We start from the raw sequence: 17340 nt of genomic DNA on the forward strand, positions 1-17340 counted from the left end.
AGTGGTTTGTTTGGATCTGATTGTCAGATATTGTTGGCGCAGTGGCTGGAGACAGTTGTCTTGTGTGCACGAGTTGTGTCTGAGTGGGGTGTGTGTGTGTGTGTGTGTGTGTGTGTGTGTGTGTGTGTGTGTGTGTTCTGATAAAGCCTATGGCTGAAAATTCAAAGAAACTGGTACAGGCATGCGTATTCAAATACAGAGATATGCAAACAGGCGTACATAAGATAACAAGTGTCGGGCACAGTTGTTAGAATGGATACTGCTGCTACAATGGCAGGTTATCAAGATTTAAGTGAGTTTGAACATGGTGTTATAGTCGCCGCGCTAGTGATGGGGCAGAACATCTCCGAGGTAGCGATGAAGTGGAGTTTTTCCCATACGACCATTTCACGAGTTTACTGTGAATATCAGGAATCTGGTAAAACATCAAATCTCTGACATCGTTGCAGCCAGAGAGAGATCCTGCAAGAACGGGAGAATCGTTCAACATGAGAGAAGTGCAACCCTTCCACAAATTGCTGCAGATTTCAATGCTGGGCCATCAACAAATGTCAGCGTGCAAACCATTCGGTGAAACAACATTGATACAGGCTTTCAGAGCCAAAGGCCCACTCATTTATCCTGGATTACTGCATGACACAAAGCTTTACATCTCACCTGGGCCTGTCACCACTGACATTGGACTGTTGATAACTGGAAACATGTTGCATGGTCGGACAAGTCTTGTTTCAAATTGTATTGAGGGAATGGACATATTTGGGTATGGAGACAACCTCGTGAACCCATGTACCCTGCATGTCAGTGGGGGCTGTTCAAGCTGGGGGAGCTTCTTTAATGGTGTGGGGCGTGTGCAGTTGGAGTGATATGGGACCCCTGATATGTCTAGATATGCCTCTGACAGGTGACACATTTCTAAGCTTTCTGTCTGATAACCTGCATCCATTCAGGTCCATTATGCATTCTGACGGACTTGGGCAATTCCAGCAGGACAATGCGACTCCCCACACATCCAGAATTGCTACAGGGTGGTTCCAGGAACACTCTTCCTAGTTGCTGGCCACCAAACTCCCCAGACATGCACATTATTTAGCACATCTGGGATGCCTTGCAACGTGCTGTTCAGAAGAGAACTCCACCCCCTCATACTCTTATGGATTTATGGACAGCCGTGCAGGATTCATGGTGCCAGTTCCCTCCAGCACTACTTCAGACATAAATCAAATCCCTGCCACATCATGTTGCGGCACTTCTGCGTGCTCACAGGAGCCCTACATGATATTAGGCAGTTGTACCATTTTCTTTGGCTCTTCAATGTATCTGTTGTATGGTTGATCACTGCAGCCTCATTTCATCAAGAGGTTGTCTGACATGTGAGTAGCTGGCACACAAGTGGACTTCCACTACAGGCCAAAATTGCAGGCCTTCTGATCTGAAGCCCATCATTTCCCACTAATGTGCAAGCCCTGCCTGTCAGATCTAATCTCACCGATCTACCCACAGACTGGGTCTGTTTGTGTGTGGCATAATGTGGCAAATTTTCGTGGTTTATCAAAGTACGCAGGACTGCGGTGCTCCTCTGCAATCAATGGGCTCGGGTGGCAGATTTCAGGAATTGCGACTGTCTCACTGCAAGTACATTGTACAGTGCGGCATTTTGTAAACATTTTATTTACTGTAGTCATTTAGGCATTTCAAAAGTAATTTATGTATCAGAAAGTATAGACGATAACAAGAAGAAAATTGTGGCAGTCCCTGGTGGTTTGTACACAATGTACTCGTATATTTCTCAAAAGAACAATCACACAGTACCTGTAAAATAATAGACATAGCACAGTAGATAATAACCGACAATAACGAGCATAGTAGAACCAACGTTTTATCGGCAGTCCCCTGTAGTGTTGATTTACACAGCTCTTCCCTGCCTTATCCCCTTCTTTCAAGAGGCCTACTTTTTTCTAAGGTTATTTCTGAAATCAGTGAAGGTATTTTAAATATGTTTTGCAACTCCAAGGAAATGTGTATTTTTGTCACCAAATGTGTTTTGCTTTATTGAAATAAAATAACAACAGTGGTCTTAATGAAATGCACATACCATTTGGCTTGCTTACTCCATCTAAAAACAGTTAATTACAAAAGATGTTGAAGTTAGTACTTAACATTTTTGCTCGGATGGAGGAGAAGAACAGAAATATTTAGATTTTTTGTCTACTTATGTCTTTACTTACCTTTGAGATCAGGGAAAAATGCTGAAACTTGTCTGGAAATCAGAGAAGTGCCAGGAAATTTCACTTGGGGAAACTTGTGGAACCCTGATTCTGAATGGAATGGAAAAGACCATCGCCATCCTTATGCCATGAAAACCAAGCAACGAGCAAAAAAATATCATCCTGCAACCCTTCTAAACATAATGGACAATCTTCTTCACAGAGCCATCTACAAAAGAATCTCTGATGCAATATTTGAGAAAACTCAATTGAACAAGCTGGCTTTCACTCAGGAAGGAGCCGTACCAACCAGATAACATCACTAAAGACCTACATAGAAGGCGGCTTTCATACGAATTTACAAACATCAGCTGCATTATAGATCTGTCAGCAGCTTACAATGCGGCCTGGAGACAAGGGCTTCTCCACAAACTTGTTCAAATAATCGCATGTAGAAAAACAGCCCAACTTATTAAACAGCATGCTTGGTTTGGAGCTGAGTGGAGGGATTCAACCAAATAATTTACTGACTCTGTGGTGGTTTTGGCTGTAGATTTCTGGACCTGCATTATGGGTGGAAAATTGTAGGACTTCTGTTGATAGGTCAGTGGTGCACTACGCAAAGGAAGCGTCTACTCAAGTAACTGATTATTTGTGACTGTGGACTAGGCAGTACTTTGAGTACTGCAGGTAGTGAAATCAGACTATGCTCAGAGTAAGGACACTTCAGCTGTCAAAATATTATCAGTAAATTGTTGAAGTATTTGTAGTAAAGTTCCTGAATTTAGTGCCTTCCAGGTAAGCTGTCTCACTCAAATTATTCTTGGAACTGAGAGCTGAAGCTCTAAATATTTATCAAGGCATGGAATGTGTACCGAAAATACAGATTAGGCACCATAGGTGGGAGAGTGTCCATTGCAGTTCACAAAAATATTGTCTTGATCGAGGTTGAAAATGAGTCTGACTGTGAAGTTACCTGTACACGTATAACAGGTCTAGGTGAAATGTTAATTGTTGGATGTATTTACCAGCCACCCAAATGACAATTCTGAAATCATTCAAAGTAAGTGTAAGCTCAGTAGTGCAGAAATAGCCAAATGATGCAATGTTTGTGGGGGCGACTTTAACGCGCTGACTGGGACATGTATGGATTCATTGCAGTTGGCAGTGATGGTCAGTCTCGGGGAGTACTTTGGAACACATTTTCAAAAACTGTCTTAAGTAGCTAGTTCAATAGCGCACAAATAATAGAAATATTTTAGATCATGTAGTTACAAACAGGCCTGTCAGTATAGAGACAGGGATTTGTGATCATGATGTCATCATAGTAAGGATGGTTTCTAAAGTTAATAAATCCATCAAGACAGCTAGAAGAGTATTTTTGCTAGAAAGAGCAGATAAGCAGTCATTAGCTATGCTCTTAGGCAATGAATGGACATAATTTCATTCTAGTGTGATGAACGTAGGGGAATTATGGACAGAATTTAAACGGATTGTAAATCATGCTCTGGAGTTATTATGTGCCAAGCAAATAGATGAAGAACAAGATTCAGAAAATGTAGAGGAATCAGAGGCTACTGTCAGTTAGAAAAAGAAATTGCAAATGATTGGCAAAAGATTCATGCACCTGTAAAAAGATCAATGTGCAATGCATACAACTACTACCAATATCATACCTTAGCAAAAGATCTTGCGGAGAACCCAAGGAAATTCTGACCCTACACATAATTGTGAAGTGGGTTGAAGACTTCTATCAAGTAACTCATTTACCAGTCTGGTGTGGCAATGGAAGAGAGCAAGATGCCAGTTGACCTGGGAGGCCAGCCTCAGCCATTACAGATGATTGAGATATATTCAAGCAACTGCACTTAAGTCCTGTTCTCTCCCCATGTGATTTTAGTGCCTTTGATCTCTTAGAAAAGGCCTTGAAGAGTCAAAGATTCATGTAGGAATGTACAGCAGGGAGCTATGAACTTCTTCGTACAGCAGGACACTGTGTTTTACTGTACAGTGCATCAGTGAGACAATTGCCTCAATACTCGTGGCAATTTTGCCTGATTCACATGCCAGTTCTGGACTATGCAGCCTTTAAATGGAAATTTCTTGATCATCCTTCATAATAAGTTTTCGTGAGAAAGAAAAGCTGATGTCAATGAATCGACACAGTTTTAGAAAACATTGCTCGTGCAAAAGTCAGCTTGCTCTTTTCTCATATGTTATCCTGCAAACCATGGATGAAGGGCAACGTGGCGATTCCGTATACCTAGATTTCAGGGAAGTTTTCAACATGGTGCCCCTCTGCAGACTGTTGATAAAGGTATAATCATATGGAATAGGTTCCCAGATATGTGAGTGGCTCGAAAACTTTTGAGTAAGAGAACCCAGTGCGTTGTCCTTAATGGTGAGTGAGTGTTCATCAGAGACAAGGATATCATCTACAGTGCCCCAGGGAAGTGTGACAGTACCGCTCTTGTTCTCTATATAGGTAAACGATCTGACAGGCAGGGTCAGCAGCAGTCTGCAGCTGTTTGCTTATGATGCTGTGGTGTATGGGAAGGTGTTATAATTGAGTGACTGTAGGAGGATACAAAGTGACAGACAAAATTCCTAGTTGGTGTGATGAATTTGCAGCTTGCTCTAAATGTAGAAAAATGTAAGTTAATTCAGATAAGTAGAAAAAACAATGCCATAATGTTCAAATACAACATTATTAGTGTCGTCCTTGACACAGTCATGTCAATTGAATATCTAGGCAGGTAAATGACTAATTTTGGTACAAGTTACCTATCACCATGCGCAATACGGTGGCTTGCGAAGTATGTATGTAGATGTAGACACCAGACAATAGGGTAAGCTCTTCAAAGATGCTAAATGATGGACTACCTCAAATCTGTCCTCACCCCAGTGCTGCTTGATCTGTACATCTCTGATGTGCTCTAAACGATATCCCCTAAGTTCTGATATGCTGATGACTGAGTGCTGGCAGTGGGACGCCGAAATTTTGAAGAAACAGAAGACATCTCAACATCTGATCTGGCGATAATGGGGAAATACTTTCAGAGGTAGCTTGCTGTCATTTGTGTAATAGAGCAGTGACTAGACAGGTCCAAGTCCATTTTGGTGACAGAATATGTCACTGCAACTAACACCCAAGATATCCGATGGTTACAATGGACCAAACACTGTCATACAAGAAACATCTGGTAAACACAGCAGCAAAGATATGAACTAGGAACATCATCCTACATAAGCTGTACAGAACAACCTGGGGCTTTGTTACTGAAATGCTGCGTGGCGTACTTCAGCACTTTGACTAGCCTACTCTGCTGTGGAATACGGTGCTCTTGTACAGATCAGTCACACATGCACTTCCACACCGTGGCCTGCGACGAAAAGCAGCCCCGCTCAGTGAGTTTAAACACATACAAGCCAACATGCAACTCCCTATCTATCAAGATGCAGCTATCCTAGAAAACTACAAGCTTCGATCAGGGAAACCGTCCGTGAAAGCAGCCATGGGAGTGAGACTGGACAGCGGCTTTCTCTCCACATTGCTAGAACTTGCCTTGCATAAGAAAGAAACCATCTACCTTTGGGACCAATTGCATAGAATATGGCAACCACTAATACAATACCCACCAATCGTGGCAGTAGCACAGACTCTTTTTATAGATGAGGTAAGGCTCCATCTCCAAAATGTGACTGTGGAGCAGCCAGTTAAATAGTTTGCCACATTGTTACAGAATGCAAGGCATATCATGGAACTTCCAATGATTTCCTGCGGGCACCGAACAATCCAGTTGTTTATGTTAAAAATTTAAGTGTCTGTCTGTAAATTGCATATGCTTACTGTCTATTTTATTTAATATTGTGTTTTAAAAAACATACACTATATAAATAAATAATAATTATCTTTTAGGTTAATAATCTTTTATGGTGATTTATTTCTTATAGATGAGAAGACCTTTTACGTCATTACTGGACCTAATATGGGTGGAAAAAGCACATATGCACGCTCTGTTGGTATCTGTGTTTTCATGGCTCAAATTGGATGCTTTGTACCATGCAGCAAGGCTGAAATATCAGTTGTGGATGAAATATTTGCAAGAGTTGGTGCAAGCGACGATCTGAGTAAAGGAATGTCAACATTTATGAAGGAGATGATGGAAACATCGAGCATCATTAGAGTAAGATCTTCTCTGAGCTTTTAATGACCTCTCCACTTCCACCACTGCAAGATTTATGTTTCAGAGACAAATAAATGACACTTAAATTTATAATTATTTGGTCCTAAGCTGCTAATTCAGGAAAGTAAGTATAATTAAATTTTGGAAATTGTTTTCATTGCAGAGTGCCACTAGAAAATCTCTTGTTCTCATTGATGAACTTGGAAGGGGTACATCTACTTATGAAGGTTGTGGCATTGCATGGGCAATTTCAAAGTGAGTGTCTCAGAAAAACTTTCATCAGGGAAAATTTAAGTTTTTATTGTTGCTCAGCTCAATATTTAAGTGTGTAATCTAATTCTTGAATTAATTTTACCATTACTGATAAAATAGTGTCAGAGAATAACAGATCATTTTTAGAACAGTTTGGCCCCCCATTTTGAATTTGGGGGTGTTAAACATAAGTGATGCCACAGAGCAATCACAAAATTTGTGCCCTGCTATATCGTTCAAAATAGTAGTTGTACTAAAATTTTGATTACATGCGTGGTTAGTATATGGAATTACAGTTATTATTTCTGCTGTTACACAAAGAATACTTACTTAATTTTGTAGACTTCTTGCATTTAAATCGTATGATATAAGGAACTTTTGAAGCAAAATAGCAATAAAACAATTCAGTTTAAAATGGAGCTGCAGGAAGATCATGTCTTATCTTTTATTGGAGGGTTTGGCACAATAGTGTAATAGATACAGGTTCCATCTGCATAGAACAAGTGAAGAAAAATTAAACAACGGGAAGTCCAGGATAGAATAACAACAATATGAAAAGGATAAACTGCTTCTCACCACATACAGATGTGTTGAGTTGCGCGCACACACACACACACACACACACACACACACACACACACACACACACACACTGAAAAGACTGCTAGCTTTTAGCTTTCTGACAAAAATGGCCCCCTTCAACAGCAAAAAACACACATAATCACAGAAGTATGATTCACAGATGGGTCGTTCCCGAGCAGCCACAGATGGTAAACGCGCTGTGTGTGTGTGTGTGTGTGTGTGTGTGTGTGTGTGTGTGTGTGTGTGTGTGTGTGTGATGGGGAAAGGGGGCGGGGTGCACACGTTTCTGAAGCAGGACTTTTTTATCTGAAAGCTAAAAGCTTAGCAGTCTTTTCATTGTGTCTGCGACTCAACACCACCTCTATGTGGTGAGTAATCATCTATCTCTTAGTATTGTTGAAGAAAATTACAGATATCTTACACATACAGGAGGTGGGAATATACAAGAACCTTTCACAGCAAAGGTATTTGTGTACTGACCAAATGACATATAGACAGGTTATTCAAAAACACTTTTCACACTTGTGAATTCTATGAAGAGTCTGTGCTACCTTACGAAATTTACACTTTGAAAATACACATAACGCTACAGTTTGTTTTGCATTTTAAAATTGTACTGTGAATATGAATATCACATTAATTGTAATCTTAGTGTAGGGTATTAACTGTTATCTTTCCAACTTTTGTAGTTGGAAATGTTGTTTACTGTAATTACTTTTCATTTTCAATAGCTGCCATTTATACGAAGGAAACTCAGCTTTGCTCTCTGATGTTATTAGTTTTCTTAAAGGCCTAGGGAGGTATGTGTGGAAATCATCAAAAGTTAAAGTACTTTTGATCACACTACCAGGAAGTATTACATTGCTCTTGGTATATTATAGGGTGGTCAGAAACAGTGTGAAAAGCTTCCAAGGTTGTTGGAAGATAGATTGTGCTGAAAAATAATTGTTAAGAAACAAATTAGATACATTGAGCCAAGCATCAAAGTTAGCCATCAGGCCACTGTGCATGCAAATTTGAGCAGCCCTCCATATACAGTTACTGTCAGTTGTTCTCGTAGTGTAGATGATAGCACACAAGACTGCTCATCCTTTGGCTCACATGTGATCCATGTTTACATTTAGTAATTCTGCTGTTTGCTCTTCGTTTACTGCTCTCATTTCAAATGAAAACAAACTGATTTCTGTGGCTGGGAGCTATCAAGTGAATTAAAATACATTCACATAATTACGGAAGGCTAAAATGTGTTATTTGTTTCAGATTTTATTTCCACCTTTCTGACAGTCAAGCATTAATTGCCTTGCAGAATAATGAAGCTACTTTTGTCGCATTGCTACAGAAATCCGGCTTTTGATCTATCTTTTCCGCTGAGACAGCCAATTTATTTGAAACGAAGTGTTACCACACTATTGGCTAGTTTCAACTGTTCGCTGCATTTCAAATGCACACTTTCATCTTCTGGCACATATGGCATTATGCCATAATAAAGATCTCAGCATTAGATAATACAGTACTGGTGCTCCAAGAAAACTGACATCCCAAACACCACACTGAAGAGCTTAATATCAGGTCGAGGCCTACTTCGTTGGCAATCTGGACATACGAATGTGCACTTTAAGACGAATTATTTATTGCAGTATGGTTCACGAAATTCCGACACTCTTGGAGTATGCTCTGATGTCTTGTTTCTTTTATGACATCATGTAAGATATTTTAATGTTTTACACATACGGGCTTCCTACGTCATCGCAGCTGCACAAGCGCGGTGATGCCTCTTATCTGCCGCTCTCTAGCAACTGCTGGAACAAATCTGTTTCTAACAGATCATGGGAAAAATATTGCGAATTGTGGTTTGAAAAGCTTTATTTTCAGAGTAAATTTACTTTTATGCAAGATGAACTATGTGCGAGAATGTACGATGAATTTCTTAAATAACAGAGTGTTTGACTCTCATTTAAAAATAAACTGTTTGATGACAATCCATTTGCCAGAATTTCCAGCCCATAAGATCTGAGATTAATGATGGTATTAAACATTTTGCTGGCACATTTGTGTGATGTATCTTAAAGTGTAAAATGCACAAAAAAGATCAAAATTATATGTGAAAGCTTAGCTTCTCTTGCGGCTTACAAATCAGAGAGACCAATACTATATCTGAAAGGTTTTTTCTTGTAACAGCACTATGTATATAAACTTTTCCTATTTGTGTGTTTGTACTACTTAACAATGATGTTGCTATTGGCTGACTACATCACATGTCCTATGCTCTGAATATCCGCTGTCATCGGCTGGCGAGATTGCATGACATGAGGTATGACTGGCTTACAAAAGCGCTTCGCAATCTCCATTTCAATGCTTCGGAGAGTAACATGCGGTGTTTGGTGGAATGCGAATTTATACGTTCGTAATATGAAAATTTGCAGTGTTTATGTTGCTGCACATCAAAGAACTTTCCAAAATGTGTTGTGGTTGACAACCCCCCCTCCTCCCCCCTGTGAGTATCGTTTCCTAAAGTGCTGGGAAGTCCTAAGCCGCTGTGTAGAACTATAACCATTCAAATGATCATACGTTTCACAGTTGCGAGGGATAGTATACTGTCACTTAACACGGAAGAAGTGTATTTTCACTTGGGAGAAAGTGTATTTTTAACCAAGAGATCCGGGGGGAAATCCGGAATTGTTTTTTTCCTTGTCCACGTATACACCCTGTGTCAGAAAAAAATCTAAAAGATGTATCTGGAGCGACTTAATATGGAAGGCTCATATTAAACTATTTGTAAAGAGTGGCTGGTAGAATCTCAAGGAAATGCATTTCATCCACTAAGGAGATAGCTTACCAAAAACTTTCAGTTGATTTCCTTTTACTGCCCATTACCAGTTGAAATTAAAGGAAGAGGGAGACAGGAGTCCAAGAATAGCTTCATATTTTATTGCTGGTTTGTGTAATCAGCTTGAGGTAGTGGTGGTGGTGGTGGTGGTGGTGGTGGTGGTGGTGGTGGTGGTGGTCAACCAGATCCATTTATGTATGTGACAGTCTGCAGAAAACCATATTATAAATGAAAAATTTAGAGAGTGCTTCAAGTGAAAATTAGTTTCAGGGAAACTAAAATTTGTAGCTTCAGTACTGAATTTTGTGTGTCTTTAAAGTGATGAGACTGTTCCAGATAAGTGAAAATCACTAACAAAATTGTTTGCGTGCATAATATGCTTAGAAAGCTCTTCCTCCTCTCTGTCTCTTTTTTTAACTTTCAGTGGACCTGCAAACACTGTTATTACTTCCACATTGCAGTTGCTACTTCTTTCCTACAGATAGGCTGAATTACCAAAGTGTATATTGCCCATTAACACATACTTGGTCTCTGTCCCCGTGTGGAGCTTAATGTATGGGTTTCTGAAGATGACTACACACAAACCATTGAAAATGACTGGCAGTATGCCTCCAAACACATAATTACCTCCCCTATCTTTTACTTGTGGTTTTTTTTAAAAAATGAAGATATGTGATAGAGGTAATAGAACCATCTTACAGTCTGCCTCAGATATTGTTTTTCTATAATTATTAACATCATCTTTCTTCACCAAGCATCTCTGCAGCACCCTCATGGTGATCGAATCTACATCCCCTGCCCCACCCCCACCCCCACCCTGAACACTGTCTTCTCCAAATTGGTAACTGAGAACCTTTTCTCTATCACACCCTTTGGCCCCCCAGTCTGTCTAGTCTCAATTTCCACTATTTTCTTGTCCCTTCACTCCCCCAGTACTGCACCTGCTTCCCACTATTCCCTCTGGCCTTGTCACTGTAGTTTTATTTATAGTTTTTGTTCTATAAATCGTTATTCGCTTTGTTCTCTTAGCAGTTTCCCCTTTACATTCTAGGACAGCAAGGTTTCCCATTTGCAAGACATTTGGCTCACATTCAGCGCGACAGTGGCTCTGATCCCCATCTGGTCAGCTGTGATCACCATCTGGTCATCCAGATTTTCATTTTCTGTGGTTCTCCGAAATTGCTTAAGGCCAATGCTTAGATAGTTCATTTGAAAATGACACTATTGATTACCTACCCCATTCTCCCCCCATCCAAACTTGTGCAGTGTCCCTAATTACCTCATCATTTACACATTGTTAAAATGTGATCACTCTTTCTTCCTCATTCCTTCCTGCCTTCCCTTCTATTCCCCCCTCTCCCCCTCCATACACCCCACACATAATGTTTTATCCCAGCATAAATCAGAGTGAGCTTCCTTTGGTGTCATATTCCTGTTGTTAACCCTGCTACCCTCCACATCAAAACACTTGCTTCTCTTCTCTCTTCTCTTCATCTTTCTGCTTATCTTTCCATCCTTTTCCTTATTACTGTGGTGATTTCACCTGCTCTGCCCAACAGTCCCTCAGCCTAGTTTAGCCAGAGGTAGCCATGTGTGTATGCATGTTGTCCAAAGCAGAATGCAAGTTTCCCACTTTAGTTGCCATGTTCTAGAGCTTGTTTATTTGCAGATCTACTGCTCACCACGTCCACTATGCACTGAGTGGTCATCAGTACTCATTCCATTTTTGACTGCTGTTTTTTTTTTGTGTTTTCTGTTGTAGTACCACAATTATGTATACAACACAGTAAATACTGCTGAGAATAATAAACCAATATTTTCTAGGCACTTGGCAGAGAAAACAAGGTGTTTCACATTATTTGCTACTCATTTTGATGAAATAACTGAGCTAGCAAATGAGCTACCAAATGTTCACAATCTACATGCAACTGCAATGATTGTGGATGGTAAACTTACAATGCTATACAAAATTGAGCAAGGATTTTGCAACAGGAGCTTTGGAGTTGAAGTTGCTAAGGTTGCCAAATTACCAGATGATGTGATAGAGGTAAGTGCAGTATTGTTGGCAGTGATTGATAGTTCGTAAATATTTCATAAAATTAGAAAATATTGTAATACTGAAAGTGGTATGTGACTTACTGCACTTGCAATATTACTAGTGAATTGGACAGCTCATCTTGACAAGTCATTGTGTGATGCAGTTTAACGCCTGTGTCTCCTATCATCATTTAATTCATGTTTCAGGATGCCACTGCTAGGCTCAAGAGTTATGAGACTGAATATCTAGACAGAGGTGATATTAATGAAAAGGAGAGCATTGTTTCTTTTGAAAAGCTAATGGTAAGATTGTGTTCAGTGTATTCGTATCTGAAAGTGACCTGGTCTTTCCACGTATCGTTTTCTTTGCTACAGGAAACAGTTTTATTAATAAGAAGTATCTGTGTATATTATTCTACTAAAATGACTTGGTAATTTACACGAGAGTAAGTTGTGCATTGAGACCAACCTGTGATCCAATTGCTGCTCTTTCTATATGAGCAGTATTTTCTCTCCCTTTTTGTCTAATAAATTTCATTTGTGCCCATGAAACAGAGGTCTTTCTAAAATGCCAATAGTGTTGTCAGGTGATATTTGCCTCCACATGTTTGAGTATTCTGTAAAAAGCCTTGTTATGTTCACAGGAACACCCAGATGTGTTGGAGAAACTTCTGAACAAATTGAAAACTATTGCAAAAGAAGATCTGCCGCCAAATGCGAAATTTCGGAAGGTCATAGAAGAAAGGGAAAGGGCTGTGTCTTTACTATATGATTTTGAATGAATTTAACACATTTTTTGTCTTTGAAAGTTCCTGTAGATAAGTACCTGACTTCTACAAAATGTTACGAAGCTGTAATATAAGTGGAAAGGCACCAGCCTGCTCTAACAAACTGAAGCTGCAACACAGTTTACAATGCTTACAAGCAGTTATGGCACTTCATTCAACAAGGCACCACTGTGCTCCATTCTTAGACAGCTGTGATTGCATTTCATCAAGACATGCAGTTTTTTAACACAATTTAATTTAAAGTTTATCATTTAACTGCTTTGACAAAATTTTGATCAGAGATGGAAATCTTCTGGCCTGTTGTGATAATTTTTATTGCATGATTTGTGACGAGATTATTAGTATTAGGTTCAGGTATACAATATAGAAACAAATGCAAGAAAAGGTTACAAAATAATTATTGTGTTATGCATCAGAGCATAAGATGCTCAATACTGAAAAATCACAAGAATTGAATTGTGCTGAATCACAAGTGTCACTTACGTAATGGTGTAAGATATGTGAGGTCATGCAAGGCAGAGAGAGAGAGAGAGAGAGAGAGAGAGAGAGAGAGAGAGAGTGAGTGAGTCTTTACCCTTATTTATGTTTCATTTTCCATTTTTGTTCCATACTTTTCTTTAAATATTGATTTTAAGTGTTTCATTTCCCCATTTTTGTCCCTTCCTTTTTTTAAATATTGACTTTAAAGACTGAAATAAAATGAGGCCGTACCGTTTTGTAGTCACTCAATAGTTCAGCATTAATTGTTGAAATGTGTGTTTTGTATGTAAATCACATGTTGTTTAGGCCTGTGTTTGTAATTTTCAGCCAACCTACCTCTCTGTTACTCATTGCTGTTAATTGTGTCTTTTTACATCAGCCATTCATCCACACATTACATTCAAGCTCTTTGTGAAGGCAGTTTCTAATGATATTGACAGTATTGTTTTATGTTCTGCTTTTATTTGCCAGAATGTCATCTTATAATTTGATTTAATTGTGTAACATAGTGCACTTGAACATTTACATTAATTTTTGTATTTAATTACTAAAAATAAACTCTTTTCATACGTTTTTTGCTACATAAATTTCTCAAACCCCTGACACCTCATTTATTTGTGGTGTTGCATTCCCAGATCAAACATAGGATGAAGTTTTGTCCTATACTTACACCTCTTTCATTAATAAACCTATCAGAAGGATATAATTACAATGCGGGCATTTGACCTGAAGATTTGGTGAAAAGCGTCCTAATCCCATCACATAAAGAAATACAATACCAAGGAATGCAAAGATTACATCATGATAGATTTTTTTTCCATGTGCAACATTATAAAGATTGTGTGTAACTTTGGTCCAAGAAAAATGGAAAAATAACTGAGGAAAACATGGGGAGGATCAGTTTGGATTCAGGAAAGGAAAAGGAATGTGTGATGCTATTGGATGTTTTATGATGATAGGACAAAGAATACTAAAAGTTTAAAATGATATGAACATCTATTTTGTTGACTGGGGTACGGTATTTGACAGATAGGACTAGAGTGTTATGCTGAAGACACTGAAAGGTGTTACTGTAGTCTTGTAGGACAGAAGACTGATAAAGTAACTACAGACAAAAAGCAGTGGTAAGAATTCGTGCATAGTACTGACAGATTAGATTAATACAAGTTCCATGGATCATGAATACGATATTTCGTAATGATGTGGAATAAGTCAAATTTTCCAATACATGACATAATTAAGTTAATTTAACAACATAATTAAGTTAATATAACAACTTTTTCTTTTTTTTAAAAAAAATAATTTTTTTGTTTGGTTTTTTTTTTTTTTTTTCCTTAATTTATGTCTAAAAATTCCTCTATGAAGTAGAAGGAGTTGTCATTCAGAAATTCTTTTAATTTCTTCTTAAATACTTGTTGGTTATCTGTCAGACTTTTGATACTATTTGGTAAGTGACCAAAGACTTTAGTGGCAGTATAATTCACCCCTTTTTGTGCCAAAGTTAGATTTAATCTTGAATAGTGAAGATCATCCTTTCTCCTAGTATTGTAGTGATGCCCACTGCTATTACTTTTGAATTGGGTTTGGTTGTTAATAACAAATTTCATAAGAGAGTATATATACTGAGAAGCTGCTGTGAATATCCCTAGATCCTTAAATAAATGTCTGCAAGATGATCTTGGGTGGACTCCAGCTATTATTCTGATTACACGCTTTTGTGCAATAAATACTTTATTCCTCAGTGATGAATTACCCCAAAATATGATGCCATATGCAAACAATGAGTGAAAATAGGCGTAGTAAGCTGATTTACTAAGATGTTTATCACCAAAATTTACAGTGACCCTTATTGCATAAGTAGCTGAACTCAAACGTTTCAGCAGATCATCAATGTGTTTCTTCCAATTTAATCTCTCCTCAATGGACACACCTAAAAATTTTGAATATTCTACCTTAGCTATCTGCTTCTGATTAAGGTCTATATTTATTAATGGCGTCATACCATTTGCTGTACGGAACTGTATGTACTGTCTCTTATCAAAATTCAGTGAGAGTCCGTTTACAAGGAACCACTTGGTAATTTTCTGAAAGACATTATTGACAATTTCATCAGTTAATTCTTGTTTGTCAAGTGTGATTACTATACTTGTATCATCAGCAAAGAGAACTAACTTTGCCTCTTCATGAATATAGAATGGCAAGTCATTAATATATATTAAGAACAACAAAGGACCCAAAACTGACCCTTGCGGAACCCCATTCTTGGTAGTTCCCCAGTTTGAGGAATGTGCTGATCTTTGCATATTATGAGAACTGCTTATTTCAACTTTCTGCACTCTTCCAGTTAGGTACGAATTAAACCATTTGTGCACTGTCCCACTCATGCCACAATACTTGAGCTTGTCTAGCAGAATTTCATGATTTACACAATCAAAAGCCTTTGAGAGATCACAAAACATCCCAATGGGTGGTGTTCGGTTATTCAGATCATTCAAAATTTGATTGGTGAAAGCATATATGGCATTTTCTGTTGAAAAACTTTTCTGGAAACCAAACTGACATTTTGTTAGTACTTCATTTTTACAGATATGTGAAGCTACTCTTGAATACATTACTTTCTCAATAATTTTGGATAAAGCTGTTAGAAGGGAGATTGGACGGTAATTGTTGACATCAGATCTATCCCCTTTTTTATGCAAAGGTATAACAATGGCATATTTCGGTCTATCAGGGAAAATGCCCTGTACCAGAGAACTATTACACAGGTGGCTGAGAATCTTACTTATCTGTTGAGAACAAGCTTTTAGTATTTTGCTGGAAATGCCATCAATTCCATGTGAGTTTTTGCTTTTAAGCAAGTTTATTATTTTCCTAATTTCAGAGGGAGAAGTGGGTGAGATTTCAGTTGTATCAAATTGCACAGGTATGGCCTCTTCCATTAACAGCCTAGCATCTTCTAATGAACACCTGGATCCTACTATATCCACAACATTTAGAAAATTATTATTAAAAATATTTTCAACTTCTGACATTTTGTTCGCAAAGTTTTCATTCAATTTGATGGTAATACTGTCTTCCTGTGCTCTTGGTTGACCTGTTTCTCTTTTAATAATGTTCCAAATTGTTTTAATTTTATTATCAGAGATGCTAATTTCAGACATGATACACATACTTCTGGATTTTTTAATAACTTTTCTTAATATAGCACAGTAGTTTTTATAATGTTTGATAGTTTCTGGGTCACTACTCTTTCTTGCTGTCAGATACATTTCCCTTTTCCGGTTACAAGATATTTTTATACCCTTAGTAAGCCATGGTTTGTTACATGGTTTCTTATGAGTATGTTTAACTATTTTCTTGGGGAAGCAGTTTTCAAATGCATTTACAAAAGAGTCATGAAGTAAATGATATTTTAAATTGGCATCAGGTTCACGGTACACCTCATCCCAGTCTAACTGCTGGAGGCTTTCCCTGAAATTTGCAATTATTAAATCATTGACTGAACGTACTACTTTGGAGGACTGTTTAGTACTGCTGAATGGAGCTATGTCATATATTGTAACTAGCTGTGCACCATGATCAGAAAGACCATTCTCAACAGGCTGAGCATTTATCTGGTTAAACTTATCTTGGTCTATAAAGAAGTTATCTATCAGTGAGCTGCTATCCTTTACCACCCAAGTAGGAAAATCAATAACGGGTGTCAAATTGAAAGAACCGAGTAATACTTCAAGGTCATTTTTCCTATTACCCTCTTTCAGAGAATCTACATTGAAGTTCCCACAAATAATAATTTGCTTTCCCCTGTCTGACAGATAGCACAACAAGGAGTCCAAATTTTCAGAAATAGATGAAAATTTCCCGATGGGGACCTATATACAGTTACAATTATAAATGTGCCTTTATTTAATTTAAGCTAACAGGCACATGCTTCTATATGTTTCTCTACACAAAACTTTTTTGTTTCTATACTTTTTGCACAA

The 17340-nt window shown here is 38.2% G+C and overlaps 1 protein-coding gene across 1 annotated transcript in view; it reads left to right on the forward strand.

The window, feature by feature from the left end:
- LOC124555004 (DNA mismatch repair protein Msh2) overlaps positions 1-13881 on the forward strand; it is a 216584-nt gene extending 202703 nt beyond the window's left edge. The window contains exons 14-18 of the mRNA XM_047128747.1: positions 6159-6391; positions 6555-6646; positions 11877-12099; positions 12297-12392; positions 12734-13881. Of these exons, the coding sequence (XP_046984703.1) occupies positions 6159-6391; positions 6555-6646; positions 11877-12099; positions 12297-12392; positions 12734-12871 (782 nt within the window). The 3' untranslated portion in view covers positions 12872-13881. The remainder of the gene's footprint in view (positions 1-6158; positions 6392-6554; positions 6647-11876; positions 12100-12296; positions 12393-12733) is intronic.
- Positions 13882-17340: the final 3459 nt, after the last annotated feature.

Source organism: Schistocerca americana, chromosome X (genome assembly GCF_021461395.2).
Source record: "Schistocerca americana isolate TAMUIC-IGC-003095 chromosome X, iqSchAmer2.1, whole genome shotgun sequence".
Classification (NCBI taxonomy): domain Eukaryota; kingdom Metazoa; phylum Arthropoda; class Insecta; order Orthoptera; family Acrididae; genus Schistocerca; species Schistocerca americana.